We start from the raw sequence: 16,432 nt of genomic DNA on the forward strand, positions 1-16,432 counted from the left end.
AATTTATTTAAGGTGAGATCACAAAGACTCTTTTGTCCCAGTGTTATTTGCAACCAGATCTTTGCTAGCTCTCTAGTTAGGAAATTTTACCTGTCCTCTAACTTATATCAGATGAAGTGGTTTCTGCTTGCCGTATGACTTGCAGATAACTGCAAATTTAATGCAGCTGGATCATAACTATAGTAAACTGTTATGATATGCAATAAACATGCTTATATGTCATTATATGCAGTGACTAATTGTAGATATTTACCTCTCCACCCACACATCCTATGTAAAATTTCCATAAAGGGAATCTACCACCACGGATCCTCTCGTTCCCACAATTTTTAAATAACTTTTATCCCGCTAATATGTAAATTTTCTGAAGCGGCTACTGGGGCGTTGAGTAGCCGGAGCTGAGGCTACACAGCAGGGCTACTCTACGCCCCAGTAGCCTCTTTGTTCCTCCTACCAGAAATCTTCGGTGCGCAGCTCCTCGTAGCTTCGGAGGAGCAGCAGCTCCTTGTAGTTTCCTTCTGAGCATTGACCACACAGACACGAGCCTGCTGTTCTGCGCATGCGCAGATGGCACGTTTCTTGGACGAGGGCGTGCAGATTTCTGGTAGGAGACTACTGGAGTGTGGAGTAGCCATGCTGTGTAGCCTCAGCTCCAGCTACTCCACGCCCCAGTAGCCGCTTTAGAAAATGTACATATTGGGGGAATAAAAATTATTTATTGTGGGAACGAGAGAATTAGCTCTTAAAAGGGCTATCCTCGCATCCTATAGCTCCACCTACCACCCGATCTACCTTTATAGGTAGATCCGTGTTGGTAGGTTCCCTTTAATGGAAACCAATTTGTAGCAGACCTGTGTATTTAAATGCATGGAGTAAACTTTTTTTATAGAGTTGTTGTTACTGCAAGGAGCTCACAGCATTAGTGCTCTTTCACATTGGCGTTGTTTTTCCCATCCTTGGTTCAGTGCAGCCTCAGATTACCACGGATGCCTCACAACTCCATTGATTTCTACGGGTATTTTCACTGATCCGTCGTTGAAACAATTATGAACCATCTTTTTTTTTTCACTGATGTGGATTATGGAAGGTAATCAAAGTCTTTGGGTCCGCAAAAAAAAAATTGATGTGCAATGTTAAAACGTTAGGTTTTTTTGTATTTTTTTTTTTTTTTGCGGACGCATAGACAAAACGGAAGTAAAACATAGATGCAATGGAAACAAAATGGAACAGATGCGCAACTGGAGCTGAACATCATCGTCAATGTGAAAGAGCTCTTAAAGGTTTAGTTGAAATCTGATTTGGGGATTGGAGTGATACCTTTTGTTTTGTAGTGTTTTTCCCTCCATAAATCCAGAAATCACTGAGATCTGTGTCTTGGGGAAATACAGTGGGTACGGAAAGTATCCAGACCCCTTTCAATTTTTCACTCTTCGTTTCATTGCAGACAATTGATAACATCAAAGTTTTGGGGTTTTTTCTCATTAATGTTCACTCTACACCCCATGTTGACAGAAAAATAACAGAAATTTAGATATTTTTGCTAATTTATTAAATAAGAAAAACTGAAATATCAAATGGTCAGAATTATTCAGACTCTTTGCTGTGACACTCATATTTAACTTACATCCTCCTTGAGACGGTTCTACTCCTTCATTGTAGTCCAACAGCACTTAAATAAACCTATTAAACTTGATTAGGAAAGACACACACTTGTCTATATAAGACCTCGCAGTGTAAGTCAGAGCACATGAGAATTATAGGGTCTAAGGAACAGTGAGTTGGATAGTGTTTTATTTTGTTATTTTTAATTTCACCAGGAACCCCTTTAATCCCATAATCATTACTGCTGACTTCCTCAGTAGCATTTATGGAATGGAATGAGAGCTGATTGTAAATTTGAATTTGGTAAAATAAATGACTACCTCAACCTGCTCAAATAATATCATTGGCAGTTTAGGGGAATTTATTAAAGGGAACCTGTCACCTAACTTTCACTAAATAGGGGTTACAGAAGCCCAACCCACCTGCATTGCAAATATGCCTTTCTTCTTCCTTATTGCATTACAATATAATTGTTTGTTTTAACTTACCTGGCTTCCTGACAGAATCCTCTTTATAGTTCCAGGGGTTGGGCTTTGGTTTGCATGCCTTTCAAAAAACTTGTATGCGCTATAAGCTGCTCACTATCGACCCCCAGTTTTGTGCTCCTGTACAGCTTCTTCCTCCCCACGCATGTCAGCTCACCAGGCTGTGAGCTCTTTCCTGTGAAGGAGCACAAAGGTGGGAGCTGATATGTGGGCAGCACAGACAAGTCACGTTGTTTTTTGACATGCATACAAACCAAAGCCAACTCCTGTGATGTTTACACAATAAAGATAATTTTTAACCCCTTAAATTACAGTTTAGATTATTAGGGTGCAGGTTTATCTACACTTTCATTTAGCTTCCAACATTCACTAGTATCTGACACAAGATGACATGAGACAGATCAGAGTTGATAAGATCCGCGAGATGCATATGACGCACAATTTCATTCTACGCTCTGCTACATCTCACCTATACCATACACTGTCAGATCTGTTATATGCCTCTCTCCCCTGGATAAAGAACTTATCTGTCTACATCTTGCAGATTTGCTCTCCTCACACTATTGCTTGCCGGCAGGAAGTCTCTGTGTATGAGCTTGTCTTGGAATGCAAGGGGTGGTGGCTGAAGACAGAGAGGAGCTCAGTGCAGCCTCAGACAGGAGAACAATATGTCTTCCAACCCTAAAGTTAAAAGATTTAGAGTCGGATCCCGGGGCAACCGAAATTGTGTATTTCAAAATCTTGTCTTTGTGGGAATACTCCTTCAACTGGCGGAGTAGGCACAATAAATTTGTCCATCATGTGTATAACCCAAATTTAAACAAGACCGTTCACCAGCTTCACCAATTTTTTTTTTCTTTAGCCCCTACCATTTCCAAGCAATTGGCACTCTGTCAGATGGGATGTGCAGTATTGGGCAGGAACCGACATGTAAGGGAGGAAGAAAAAAAAACTGTAAATGCCATATAATCGGAATTCTGGCGCCGACAGATTTGATACATCTCCCCCTCTGGATCATAGATGCAAAGTATGCCCTGGCCAATTGTTGGGAATATAATGGCTGTAGTCTTTGTTGTAGAAATAGTTATGGCATAATAAACCGCTATGGAAAATATCACTCTGTTCCCCCCTGGTTATATGACTGATAGAGAGCAAGGCCTTTGGTTTTATGTTTTGCAAGTCGCAGGTATGTGAAGAATTTTGCCCAATATTTACCTGTCTTGTTTGCACTATGATAAAGGATAAGTTTCTCATGACCATGACATACTGTTCCGGAGCGTGTAACACTATTTGCTTTGTTATTCACACGATTATACCTCAAACCTCATCTAATGATTATACAAAGATCTGAACCATATGCTACTGATGCAGGACCAATAATTACAGTAATGGACTGTACAGTATAGGATGGTAAACTTAAAGGAAACCTACCACTTGAAGTGGCAGGTTTCAGAAGAAAACACCGAGCACCAGGTCAGGCTGAGCTGGTCCCGGTGCTTATTTTTGTTAGTGTTTTACTAACACTTTTTAAACTGTATAGCCGGCGCAGGGAGGTACGCGCTCGGCACTTACCATGCGCGCGGCTCTCCTTCACTTCCTATGTAGCCGCGTGCACGGTCGCGCGCATGATAAGCGCCGAGCACGTACCTCCCTGCGCCGGCTATACAGTTTAAAAAGTGTTTTAAACCGCGATACCGCGGTTTAAAACACTAACAAATATAAGCTCCGGCACCAGCTCAGCCTGAGCTGGTGCTCGGTGTTTTCTTCTGAAACCTGCCACTTCAAGTGTTAGGTTTCCTTTAATTTTAGTGACCAGAGGCAGGTGGCTGCTGCTAAAGCAAATAAAATTATGGGATGTATCAAGAGAGGAATAGATTCTCATGATAAAGACATAGTTTTGCCCTTATACAAATCCCTGGTCAGACCACACATGGAATATTATGTACAGTTTTGGGCACCAGTGTATAAAAAGGATATGGTAGAGCTGGAACGGGTGCAGAGGAGAGCAACCAGGATTATTAGGGGAATGGGGAGATTAGAATACAATGACAGATTACAAAATTTGGGATTATTCAGTTTAGAAAAAAGACAACTGAGGGGAGACCTCATTACAATGTACAAATACCTGAACGGACTGTACAAGGATCTCTCCAAAGGTCTTTTTATACCTAGGCCTGTGACCAGTCCAAGGGGGCATCCTCTACGCCTAGAGAAGAGGCGGTTCTACCATCGCCATACACAAAAGTTCTTTACTGTAAGAGCAGTGAGACTATGGAACTCTCTGCCGCAGGAGGTTGTTATGGCGGACTCTATGTACATGTTCAAGAGAGGCCTGGATGCCTTTCTGGAGAGAAAAAATACCACGGGTTATGGGGATAAAACATTCATTTAATTCTTAAAGGTTGGACTTGATGGACTTGCGTCTTTTTCCAGCCTTATATACTATGATACTATGAATGGGGCTTTCTGGGGAAGAGAGAGTCTGACTTCAGTGTTAAAATCTCCGGCCTCCTTGACTTTATACAATGACTTTACATCATACTTCAATGTAGATTTTCTGGATAATGCCATCATACTGAGCCATGAAAGAAACATGATTTGTAAGGTTTACATCTGCTTGACAACATACTGGTAGTGGTTTATTATGTCAATTTCTGCTGACAGAAACTTTGACTCTGACTCCAACTCCTCCAAAAGGTCACCGACTCTGATGCCAGGAATTCATTCCCAGTGCCTTATTCCTCTGATCTGTAGCAGTAGAGCTTCACCACACACATGTACATAAACTGCAGCCACATTCATCTCAACTAAAAGCCTAGAGTAGGGGTCCTTAATCCATGCCGACAGTTAGAGACCAATGAGCATTTCCGTTACTTGTGGAAGTGTTCATTGGTATAGAAGGCTGCTGGGTAGCGGTGAGCGCAGCTGACAAGTCCTCACTGCTCCTGTGCTTCTTGTGCACTCTGCACTCTATGTCCTGACTCCTGAGACTGCTTGTATGTGCCGCGTTAATGACACTGAGAAAAACAGCCCCTAGGAGCAGGAGAGGACCCAGAAGTGGCACCGCTCTGCTCCATGTTCTGAATCCAGCCCATACAAACAGAGCGTGACTCACAATGGTACATGAAGGAGAGAAGAAACTGCAGTGTGTCTGCTCTGGGGGCCTCTTATATTAGTAGTTTTATACTCTAGGCATCTCCATCCAGTTTTATTATCTTCTAAGGGGTCTTCAGTATCAGTATTTGTAGGCTCTTGGGGTCTCCAGTATTCTTGGTCTATCATGGAGTCTCCAGTTTTACCTCATCATAAAATTTATCATAAGAAACTTATGATAAATCTCTGCCATCGAGCCTAAAGGATGACAAAACATGTGCATTTTGATAAGAAAAAAAAGACTTTAAAGAGGTTGGCGGAGTTTATAAAAAAAAATCTACAGGTGTCCTGGGGGTTTGGCTGTAAAAAAAACAAATGGACTTTACATGCCTGGTTCCCACCGTGAAGCATGGAGGAGGAGGTGTAATGGTGTGGGGGTGCTTTGCTGGTGACACTGTTAGGGATTTATTCAAAATTAAAGGTATACAGAACCAGCATGGTTACCACAGCATCTTGCATGCTATTCCGTCTAGTTTGCATTTAGTTGGGCCATCATTTTCAACAGGACAATGACCCCAACCACACCACCAGGCTGTGTAAGGGCTATTTTACCAAGAAGGATAGTGATGAGGTGCTACACCAGATGACCTGGCCTCCACAGTAACCTGACCTGAACCCAATCAAGGTGGTTTGGGGTGAGCTGGACCACAGGGTGAAGGCAAAAGGGTCAACATGTGCTAAACATCTCTGGGATCTCCTTCAAGACTTGCGGAAGACCATTTCTGGTGACTACCTCTTGAAGCTCATCAAGTGAATACCAAGAGTTTGCAAAGCAGTAATCAAAGCAAAAGGTGTTTACTTTGAAGAAGTTAGAATATAAGACATATTTTCAGTTGTTTCACACTTTTTTTGTTAAGTATATAATTCCACATGTGTTAATTCATAGTTTTGATGCCTTTAGTGAATCTACAATTTTTATAGTCCTGATAATACAGAAAACTCTTTGAATGAGAAAGTGTGTCCAAACTTTTGGTCTGCACTGTATGTGCAGCAACTATAACACAGAGACATCGGCATGTACAGTGGGCGTGTCTTTCATTAGCTCCATCCACTTTTACCCGGCTACAGAGAAACAGCATCAGGTCAGGGTGCTGCACTGCTCGGGTTCACACACAGAACAGGTCAGCTGCCCCTCCACAGTAACTCCACAGCTCCTCTATCTCCACAGAAGCTGGGTGTGTGCCGAGCTGTTAGGAGCTGCAGCAGCAATTCTGCTGTCTATGTCAGCGCGTGTTTAGGTCACCTAGGATCATCAAAATAATTTTTGGACACACATGAAACACCCTTCTTTGTGTTACATAATAGGAAAGTCTAATGAAATTGGCCAACATATCTGGTCTTGTGGACTTGCACAAGTCTGGTTCATCCTTGGGTGAAATTTCTAGATCCCTAAAGGCGCTTTAATCATCTGTACAAACTTTTTTATTCCAACTACAAACAAGGATCTTACTAAATAAATACTGTAACTTTCTTTTATGAATTTAAATTCAGAGGCTGCTGAGGCATGGTGTATTCCTGGCCGAGCACCAGGAGCAAGGGCTACTCCACTCCCCTGTAGTCCCTGAAGTTAATTTACATAAAATTAAAGTTACAGTTTTTATTTAGCTAGATAGGGCAAAAAGATTAGATGGAGAAAGAAAGGAACCTCCCATCAGGAATGCTTCAGTTAGTGGATTCTTGACGGTAGGTATCCTTTAACATGTGTAATCAACATATGTAAACACTTGAATGGCGCTGAGCTCTGACAAGGCCATGTGACTGGTGGGTGTGACGTCACAGGCCATTGTTGTTACGCAGCCATTTTATAAACCTGTTCCAACAGCCGCACTCACTGATCTGGTATTGTTTAGATCATTATAGAAATTGAGGATTTTCAGTATAAAATGTAACTTGGAAAGCTGTAAAACGGCATAATACAGAATTTAAAAAATCTTTACGGTATATATTTATTCAAAAGAAAAAATACATTACATATTTATGGCTAAATCAATGTTCTACTTAAAGGCTAAGGGTGTATTCACATGACCGTTTGAGGGACATATATCCTATGTGCCCCCACATAGGCGGCTATGGTGCCTGGGCTTGGTATGGTGAGCACAACAAGTACTTGCCGTACCATGCCGTGGCCACAGACAAGATAGAGCAGGCTCTAGTTTCGGGCCGTGCTGCATTATTTTCTATGGACGGAGGAGGGGTGAGCAGCGTTTGGCATACGTCTATGTGAATGAATCCTAAGAAAGTATACTCAAGTGATTGAGGGAGATACAATACTAGACATATGGAGCTGTTTCTGGGGAATCCTTCTCTTATGCCTTTTACCATTCTTCAGACATGAGGAGAAATTACCTCTACTGATCTGGTTTGAGATGAGCAGATAAGATTGTTTTGGTCTTCATAAGGGATGTTGCCTGGTTATCATCACCATTATCTGAACTAATAATAAAAGCCATCGGGATCCAGTTGGCGCTACTTTACCATGAATAGTAATGCTTGTTTTGCTAAGATCTTAATGTTTACTTCCCTGAGTTTGTGTTGACCAAAAACAATTCCCTGCACTTGTTAATCTTTACTTGGAAACAAATACATTCCTTGGTAAGAAGTCCTTTTAAAGATGTGCACTATTACCCTGTTCCCAGATATACTCCCTCTTTGTGTTGACTGAACAGAGTAGAACAAGTAGAGAAATGAACATATAACTGTGATAACGGGATGAGAATTTCAACAAAGTGGCCCAGCTCTATCGTGATAAAACTTGGGAATGTTGGTAGTTTACACATACTTTATTACTCGTCCAATAGATACATGGGTATCAGCCTCTAATTATATTTGAGAAATATGGTCCCAAGACTCATTAAAGGAAATCTCTCACATCCCAACATATGTGGTGCTATATAGGAAATATGTTGTTTTATGTTAATTAGCAGAGGCTCTCCGGCTACAACCCGCCCTCTGACTTCCGCTGCCGGCTAACATTCTCAGGACTGGAGAGGGGAGCAGACGTTTTAGAAGCGCTGGGTGGGGTGGGCCTGGATGGGTTTCTTTAACGCCCCCTTATGGTTAATTTACATGAAGTATGAAGTCTTTTTTTTTTTTTTTTTATCAGCCAACAATTATCTTTTTATAAAGGTATGTGGGCAGTCAGATTTTTAACCGCTACTAAGAAGAGGTTAAATTAATGTAGTAGATGTCCTTTTTCGTTATAAAAATAATAAAACCTTTAATAATAAAAAATCTAACCACTGGCTGACTCCTAGCTCCCCGACCAGCAGCAGGAGGTACTGTTACAGCGGGGAGGGTCATGCACACCTTAAATTCTGGTGATGCGACAGGTGATCAGGTGACTTCAGCCTGAGCGCCTCTGGCTCAATTACATACTTTTTTAAAAGTTGTTTGAGCAGCATATATGCTGTTTCTTTATGTACTAAAAGCTTTTCCGCTTAGTTCATAAAGAAACAAGCATGTCATGCTGGACATCTACTACCAGTCAGACTGATGGTATATGGAATTTATTGTCCCAAAGTCACCCTGTAACTTCCCTATCCATTGTTGCCATAGGGTTAATAGCCTTCAGTTTAAGCTTTAAGGGGTTGTCCACTTTCAGCAAATAATTGACCTTGTGTGTGTAAAGAAAAGCTAAACAATTTTCCAATGTACTTTCTGTATCAATTCCTCTTAGTTTTCTACATCTCTGCTTGCTGTCCTTCTATAGAAAGCTTCATTGTTTACTTCCAGTGCATAGACATCTGTCCCTGGTCTTGTGATAGTCACACAGGTCCACGAGCCGTTATTATCCCAGAGAATAATCAGAGCTGTATAAAACTAGCGGATCCTGCAACTCCAGGTCCATCACTTGACCATGGACAGATTTCTATGCACTGGAAATAAACATAGAAGTTTCTATAGAAGGAAAGAGAGCAGAGATGTAGAAAGCCATGAGGAATTGATACAGAAAGTATATTGGAAAATTGTATAACTTTTTCATTCACAACCCATATCAATAATTTGCTGAAAGTGGACTTTAAGTATAAACTGTATACTTTTTACACCAAACTTAATGTTTTTCATGCTGGTGTATTTTAAAACTGCCAAGGCCAGATGTTGTCCAGCATAGACCACACCCTCATTGGCTGTACCAGTTGCATGAGTATCTAAAAAATCTGGGTATATTTTTCATACTGTTTATGCAAAAAAAAAAAAAACCTGTCTAAAACTCCATTCACCACATCCATCAAGGATTTCAGACCGTTTTTGGCACAAATTAGACAGATGGATATACTAGCTAGATAGAGATGATCTCTTATTTCCTGTTTTTTAAAATATTTTTTACTTTATATACACAATTTATTAGCGCTTGTTAAAAGCATTTGAATTACCAATTTTCATTAAGACCGGGCAGAGATATAATGGTCATATACATTATAGCAAATAAAGGTACTTAGAGTTTACTTTGATTATTAGCTGGTAGAAATGCATTTTCCCTTGGATATTCAGGACTGGGATGTATAAATGGCCCTGGATCTGATTTGTGCCAGTACATTTTTGACATTTTTGAGTGATGGATATTTGCAGGTTTACCAAATCACTTGGCAGATTAGGATAACAATGCCATCATTTCATATAACAGAGTCGGAGAGGAAATGACTAAGAAGTTTTCCATCTTAGCAGAAGACTGTGGGACTTACACCATGTACTGAATAACAGAATCTTTGCAATTACTAAACCTCATATTACTTAGTTTCCCCACATACACTGGTTCACTGTTGAGAAAAAAACCCCTTAAGGATAGGTAATAAATGTTAAATTCACATGAAGATATCCCCAAAAATCTCCATTGCAAATCAGTGTTCCATTCAAATTGCTATTTCTTTTAGTCTAGGACAGTGGCGGCGAACCTATGGCACGGGTGCCAGAGGTGGCACTCGGAGCCCTTTCTGCGGGCACTCAGGCCATCACCCCAGGATAGAGATCACCAAACACTGAATCTTCCTGCAGTCCCAGGCAACTTAAGAGATTCTGTCCTCAGCGCCATTTGAAAGTGACACTTCATTGGCTATTTTGAACTGCGGGAAGGTTTTGACAGAACTGCATTATATGGAGGGTAATCCTACTGGACCCACCATTCTTCCTGTACAGAGAGACCCTGGAGAGAAGCTACAACGATAGTCTGAAATTGCCCTTCTTCTTTCAACTGTATTGACGGCCGATACGATTGAAAGATGTGGAGGAACAGGTAGCAATAAGTTACTGCTTAAAATTCCATGCTGGCACTTCACAGTAAATAAGTGAATTATGGTAGTAGTTTGGGCACTCAGTCTCTAAAAGGTTCGCCATCACTGGTCTAGGATATCAAGATCATTAAGTCAGAGGATAAATAACAGCGCTAATTCATCTACTCTAAACCCACCCTCTTCCCATATTTTTGTTTCAGAAAATATTACAAAAGTCCTACTGAAAGAAGACCCACAAACTTATGCAAAAATGACTTTTCCAGAAAAGACAACCCCTTTTTTCAAGTTGAACATAAAACCGCTTGCTTAATTGTTAAAGGGAACCTGTCAGGTACATCTAACCAAAGGTTGAAATAAAAAGTGATACTGCCCTCTGTGAGGCCCCTTTACAGTCACATGTACAGCTTGTTTCTTCATTCACCACTACCATCACCTCTAAGGGGTTACATAGCGTGTACAATGGAAAAAAGATACAATCCTGCTCGTTTTGTTGCATCTGCTTGATGTTATGTACTTGGCCTATGATCTACAAGTTTTATTCCCCCTAGGACATATGTTGCATGCATCACTTTACATGTATCCACATTGAAATTTTCTATGAACATCGTCCATTGACAGCACACAGTTTTTTATCATTTATAGAACTGTGGCTATAAGCCATGCAGGGTGTAATGAAGCACGTCTATACTTGTTTTCTAGAGGAATACATTTCAAAGTATATTGAACTAGTAGACATTTAAAGCTCTCCCAATTAACATAAGTATCCTAATGTTACGGTAGATGCTCCCTATGTCTTGTAGTACAGCCCCTAACCTGGAAATATTGGCCTTTTAACAGTTTGTTTTCTGGTATACAGCCTGGATTTTCTGTTAATAGTTTAGGAGAAGTTATCCTTTGTCTTTGAGTTTGCCTTGGGCTCCTCACACTTTTAGTTGATTATTAATTTACGCTTGCTTTCCTGTCACTTCCACCATATAGAAATACACTGTATACATTACCTTATTCCACCTTGCAAAGTCAACTCCTCCACCCCCTTTCCCATATAGTTTGCTACCTTTGAGAACGGCTGTACCCAAAATTTTTTCCAGGGACCCGGTCAGATAAACCCCATACAGTGGTCCCTAGGAAAATAAATTGGTGTTCCCACAAATACCCCTTATCTAACCCCAACCCATATAATTTGCTATTTTCAGCAACCCCTGATCTAAAATATATATATATACTGGTTTGGTTTTAATCCTGCATCATGTCATTAGGCTTCCTGAAAGTCATGCTTGGTGTTAAAGGGGTTATCCGGGTTTAAATTTTTTTTTATGTCCGGGCTGGGGAAGGCTAGTTAAACATAATAAACATGTACTTAACCCCTCCGGCGCCGCCGTTGTCCCGCGCCGCGGTCCCTTCGATCCGTGCCCCTGTTTGTTTACAGGGGAACGGAAGCCGCGCACAGGGAGCTTCCGGTCCACGATGTGGACGGCTCCTCCCATGCGTCCCTATCTCTCAGCGTTGTAAGCGCTGAGAGATGGTGCGCATGGGAGCTTCCGGCCGGCCGGAAGCTCCCTGTGCGCCGGTGTAATGAAACCGGCGCACAGAGAAGACGGGCCGCGGCGCGGGACATCGGCAGCACCGGAGGAGGTAAGTACATGTTTATTATGTTTAACTAGCCCTCCCCAGCCCGGACATAAAAAAAAATTTAAACCCGGATAACCCCTTTAAGGGAGCTGCCTAAAGATGTTTGGTTTCCTTATCCCATCCTGGAAAACGTATTTGCATATTTTCCCAGAATTCCCCAAAGGAGTGTTAATGGCTATATGTCTCTACATGCCTATAAGGTGGCCTTACTTGGCTAAGGCTCCATAAGGAGAAATCTTATTTCCTGACACTATTTGTAAATGCAGTCAGTTTGTACTATGTACGTTAAATCATGTTAAAAAATCTATACTCTCTTCATTGATTCTTATGTAGCAAATGTGTCCTATGTGGTCTTGTTGTCTCTATTAATTTTATATGGCATACTGAAACATTTTCTTATAAAGCCTTTTATAAGTACACACTGTTTCTTGTTTGTATTCTACAAAATCATGATTTAATTCTTCTGTGTTTACCCTTCAGGAAAGAACATTGGAAAAATGAAAATAAAAGAAATTGACAATGCAATGAAACATACAGATTTGTGAGAACTTTAAAAAATATTTATTTTCCCCCCAGTGATGTCTTCATTTGGAAATGCAATAGAGAACTGGAGTCGCACTGGTGATATTTCTGATCTTCAGCATAAACTGGTTTCTGATGGCTGTGCGCGGAGTTCCTCACCTATAAAAGCTATAGCTGCTGTAGTGGACTCTGCCTACAGTTCATTTTCTGGAAGCTCCTATGTTACAGACTACCATCCATTCCACCATGGAAGTTGTCACTTGAATGATGAACAGACTTCATATATGGACTCAGAGTATGTGAAAGCTATTTATAATCCCAGCGCAGCAGATCAAATAAATTTCCAACAGAATTCAACAAGTGAAGATTCTTTATCTAAAACTTATCGAACCAGTAGAATTTCCAAATTAAATAACTCACAGGTAACTCTTATTGAGGATCATTCACCCGTGACCAGAATAAATAATTACACCCCCATACAGCAGTTTGAACAATGTGATATCAACAGGGAATCCGGAGATCAATTTAGTCACAAGACTAAAAGAAGTCCCACAAGCGATTTTTCATCTCCGGAGCATAAACATTGCCGTCACTATATTGAAGATCACAGCCCTCTGTGGGTAAGAGACTCTACACAGAATGAATGGAACCAGTTATGTGTTACATCCAGCAATCGGGAGAAAGAAGATTATCCTCACTTAACAAGTTCATCATTTTTATCCCCTGTGGGTAATTTGTCTAAAATACATAATGGAAATAATTCCCCTACTCATGAAAGTGTGGTCAATATAGATTGTAATGAACAAAAAGATTTATGGACAATCCAACAAAGTCATGTGAAAAAAGAAGAGCAGAATCCAAGCACCATGTTCAGTTTGTCTCCTGATTATTACACAAATGAAGGAATATCCTCCAAAAGCACAAGACGTTCAATAGATGATCTTGTGTCAGAAAAAATCGAATTTAGAAGTGGTTCTTGGAAGTCGGCTCAAGAAACTAATTGTTATAATGATGAAGGAACAAAGTGTGAAGAAACAGAAGATCTGGCACATAATCAAATGTACAGAGAACAATATCTACCAAAATCTCAGAACATGAAGGACCTAGAATGTGACAATGTTGGACAATGGGATAGCAAATACAAAAGTCTGTACGCAAATAACAGCCAAATTCAGTACAGCAGGCCCAGTGCAGATATGTTTGAACCACCTTCAAAAGCACTGAATCATGATAATGTCCAAAAAGTCTCTAAAACACATATCAGGAAAGATGCGACAATAAAACCTATCCCCTTGCTTTCCCAGGATCAAGAGCTGACTATGCCTTTAACTTATTTTTGTGAATTACCTAGTGAAAAGATTACTAAGGCTTCAACCCCAATGCTCTACCATCTTGCTGGAGGAAAAAACAGTTCTTTGGCTATGCTGAGTGGCAAAAACCAGCCCAAGCCTCTAGATACAAATCAAGAGTCCAATACATTTTCGACAGCCAATTCTACCACCTCACAAGTAGTTGAACAGCAAAAAACCCTCAATAAAACCAAAAGTCACTCACAACTTATTGATAATTCTATTAGCGACTGCAGTGAATGTGAGACGTTTGGGAACTTGACTTCATCAGAAGAGAGTTTTATGTATGACTACAGGGAAAAACTTAAGGTAGCCCAGAAAAAAGTCCTGAGAGAAACCTCTTTTAAAAGAAAAGACCTACAAATGAGTTTACCGGTAAGACTAAAATGGAATGCCCCAAAAAGGCCTACCATTGATCACATACGATCCTATTCATTATCTAGTACCAACGAAGAAACTAAAATTGTCCAGCCAAAAACATTGGTGGATATAAATTACAAAACAGAGGAGCCAAAAATGACCGTCATCTCACGAATTGGAGGAAGAAAAAGACTTACCAAGGAGCAAAGAAAGTTGTGTTATTCTGAACCAGAAAAACTTGACCATGTTGGTGTACAAAATTCTTTTTCTGTATGGAACAAGGAGGGATCAAGTCAAGCCAAAATAGGTGAGCACCAAAGAATGAAGTCTACAGACAAAGAACGAACACTTTCTACATCAAATCTCTCAAAGACAGAGCTTAAACAAATCCAACACAATGCTCTTGTTGAGTATATGGAGCGAAAAGCAAATCAAAGGCCCAGCAGTGTTCACCAGTCTCAACTGCAGAAACAATCAGGAATAAAGTCTTCATCAGAATGGAAATGTTTGACAAATGACACGTCAAGTAATGATCTTCTGCAACCATCTTATCATAGGAGATCAAGCGGAGCCTCTTCTTCTTATGATGCTACAGTCACCTGGAATGACAGATTTATAAGGATGTCACAAGGAGATCATGTGAATTTGATGGACAAACCAGTGAATGAAAAAACTAAAACTTACATTGATCAATCTTTAAAAAACTACAAATGCTACTTTGAAGATTCTTCAGCAATTGCTTTGGAGAAAAACCCTAAATACCATCCTCAGGTACCTGTTTTAATTCTGCTATTTATGTGGCATTTGAATGTTAGCTGTAAAGATTACAGTGCATTTTAGGTTCAGAATTATCATAGCCAAATATATCCCTAACTTTTTGTGAGTAGTTTGTTTTTCAAAATTTGGAAATCTATTAATATCTGATTTCAAAATCGTACAGATCTCCGAAATTAAAGTACCGTATATACTCACGTACAGTATATGCTAAAAAGCTCCACTTGGCCTATACTCGAGTGAGCAGGGCCTGCACCCTGACAGAGGAAGATAATGAGATATAATTCCAACCTGTCTCTATCAGTCCCTGTGTATATAATTATGGATATCCCTGGATACGACTGTAAATCTTCTGACTATGGTCGGATTCTTCTCATAAATAGCTTCCCTTGTTTGTACACTGCCGTGCTCTCTGCATCCTGCCCCTCCCTCCTGCATTACAAGGCCAACTCAGGCCACAGGCACTTCCTGCCGGCAAGCAGCAATTTGCAGAGCTACAGACAGATGAGGTATTTTATAGCAGAGCTGACTGTGTGTGTTTTATTTATTTATTAAGTGAGTTAGCACAATATCATTGTGTTTTATATCCATCTCATGGATCTCATCATCTCTGATCTGTCTCACCTCTCTTTTTCTATGTGTCAGATACTAGTAGAATGTTCAGAAGTTCAGTGTAGATAAACCCTGTACTATGATAATCTAAGCACACAGTATCTCCTTTCACAGAGGAATCTTGAAGTGTCTGCTTAGAGTCCCCGCCCACACTCTGGATTCTTACTGACCTGTCTAGGGAGTCATAGGACCAAAAATAAAACTGACTAAAATTGCAAAGTATTTGTGTAAAACTCAATTGGCAATTTAATGAGTTGTCCAATTATAGATGGCTTGGGGGCCATTAAAAATAATAATAAACATATAACTCTTCCACTGCTCCTGTCATTTCCACTGCTCCTGTCATTTGCAGCACTGGCTGTAACTGCCAGGTCTCTGTTTGTTTAGAGAGGCAGTCAGTGCTGCCCAGACCTCTGCCACATGCTTGCTGTAGCTTGAACCTATGCTGTAGCGGGCATGTGGCTGTGGTCAGGACAGCACTGACTGCCTCTCTAAACAAACCGAGACCCAACAATGATGGCCATCTATATTGGAGCACTTTATTATTTTTAATGTGCCCCCACCCAGCAATATATAAAAGGTTTTATATACCCGGACAACGCCTTTTGTATTTTGCAATTGGAAATGACAAAGACGTGTTTCAAAGGACATATTGCAGGGGTAAGCAACATCACAGCTGACCTGAGTGCATCTTATATTGCTGTTAGGGGTGCATAAC

At 40.5% G+C, this 16,432-nt stretch overlaps 1 protein-coding gene across 1 annotated transcript in view; it reads left to right on the forward strand.

Annotated features, from left to right (window-relative positions):
* Window positions 1–16,432, forward strand: part of SHROOM1 (shroom family member 1) — a 41,553-nt gene that overhangs the window by 13,223 nt on the left and 11,898 nt on the right. Inside the window, exon 2 of the mRNA XM_072146077.1 lies at window positions 12,578–15,099. Within this exon, the coding sequence (XP_072002178.1) occupies window positions 12,676–15,099 (2,424 nt within the window). The 5' untranslated portion in view covers window positions 12,578–12,675. The remainder of the gene's footprint in view (window positions 1–12,577; window positions 15,100–16,432) is intronic.

Source organism: Engystomops pustulosus, chromosome 4, assembly GCF_040894005.1.
Source record: "Engystomops pustulosus chromosome 4, aEngPut4.maternal, whole genome shotgun sequence".
Classification (NCBI taxonomy): domain Eukaryota; kingdom Metazoa; phylum Chordata; class Amphibia; order Anura; family Leptodactylidae; genus Engystomops; species Engystomops pustulosus.